The sequence below is a fragment of the Buceros rhinoceros genome, unplaced genomic scaffold (assembly GCF_000710305.1).
Source record: "Buceros rhinoceros silvestris isolate BGI_N320 unplaced genomic scaffold, ASM71030v1 scaffold1417, whole genome shotgun sequence".
Lineage (NCBI taxonomy): Eukaryota > Metazoa > Chordata > Aves > Bucerotiformes > Bucerotidae > Buceros > Buceros rhinoceros.
In genome coordinates this window covers 28,765-30,109 of record NW_010420226.1, presented here as the reverse complement: position 1 = coordinate 30,109, position 1,345 = coordinate 28,765, and the positions used below count along the sequence as shown (strand labels likewise).

The 1,345-nt window shown below is 59.0% G+C and overlaps 1 protein-coding gene across 1 annotated transcript in view; it reads left to right on the top strand.

Annotated features, from left to right (window-relative positions):
- SARDH (sarcosine dehydrogenase) overlaps positions 1-1,054 on the top strand; it is a gene marked incomplete at its 5' end in the record, with an annotated part of 24,946 nt that extends 23,892 nt beyond the window's left edge. The window contains 1 exon segment of the mRNA XM_010139208.1: positions 929-1,054. Coding sequence (XP_010137510.1) covers positions 929-1,054 — 126 coding nt within the window.
- Between the last annotated feature and the right edge of the window lie 291 nt (positions 1,055-1,345).

Genomic DNA, 1,345 nt, shown 5'->3' with positions numbered 1-1,345 from the left:
GGCTCTTCCCTGCTTGCAGGCAAGGCTCTGCTGCGGGGCTGGCAGCAGGCAGCTGCCCGCTGGACTTTGTGGGAGCCAAAATGGGAATGGTGGGGAGTGGCCCCATGTATGGGTGGTCATGCTGTGGGGTCCCCAGCCCAGCCAGCTCCTTTGCGTGGCTGCTCTGGCTGGCTGCAGCCGGGAAGCAGCACTTGTTAAGCACATGTTAGTGTGCAGCCCTCTTTTCCCGCTCCCGGGATAACTCCTGCTTGGTTTGGGTGGTCAATGCGGAAAACAGAGGGGAGAGGTGCTGAGTGTGGCTGGCTGCAGCCGGGAAGCAGCACTTGTTAAGCACATGTTAGTGTGCAGCCCTCTTTTCCCGCTCCCGGGATAACTCCTGCTTGGTTTGGGTGGTAAATGCGGAAAACAGAGGGGAGAGTTGCTGTGTGGGGATGGGAGGTGGCTTGGGGTACCTTCGCCAGGACCCTGCCCCTTACCATCCTCGTCAGAGGCTTGGTGCTGGACCCCGACCCGAGCCCTTGGAGGAGGGCACACGGAGCCCCCTGCTTTGCAGCCCCCCGGCACTGGGGTGCCCAGCACAGCTGCTCAGGGCCTTGCCATGGCCCTTTAGTTTCCTCCCCATGGATATGGCCCTTCAGTGACCGGGTGTGATGCTCCCTGGCTCTGGGAAGGGGGGCTCCAGGATGAGGATGTCTCTGTAATGCTGTGGCTAAGCCAGTCAGAGGAGCAGGAGAGGTGCGGGGGGTTTGGTTGTGCCATCTCCTCACCCAGCTGGAGTGCTCTGGCCCCTCTAGCAGCGAGCAGAAAGTAGACCTGTGGGGTGGTGGGGAGCTCGCCCAGGGATGGAGCTGGGATGGTGGCATGGGGGCTGGTGCCTTGCTGGTGCCTTGCAGCTCACAGCACCTGCTGGGGGTTTTTTGCCTTGCAGGTCTCGCTGGATTTTGTGAAAAGCGGCAGCTACGAGCTGGAGCGGATGGGAGTGACGTACCCTGCCCGAGCACACACCAAGTCTCCCTTTGACCCGGACAACAAGCGTGTGAAGGGCTTCTACTGAGAGTGCAGCAGCACGGGCTGACGAGTGGGTGCTGCGGACACCAGGACGGGGAGAGGGAAGATGCCGTTAGGAGCTGCTGGCTGAATTCCTGGCCCCGGGTAACCCAGCTGGCTCCAGGGTCTCCTGGGAGAGCCAGGCAAACATCTGCAGTGAACTCATCAAGTAAATTTGAGTCAAATTAGAGGAGAAGAGGAGAAAGAGATTCCGAAAAGCACAAAGATTTTGTTGCTCTGTTTTCTAAATGAAGCAATACCACTACAGCAATAATTCTTTTCCATGGGTTAATTGGCC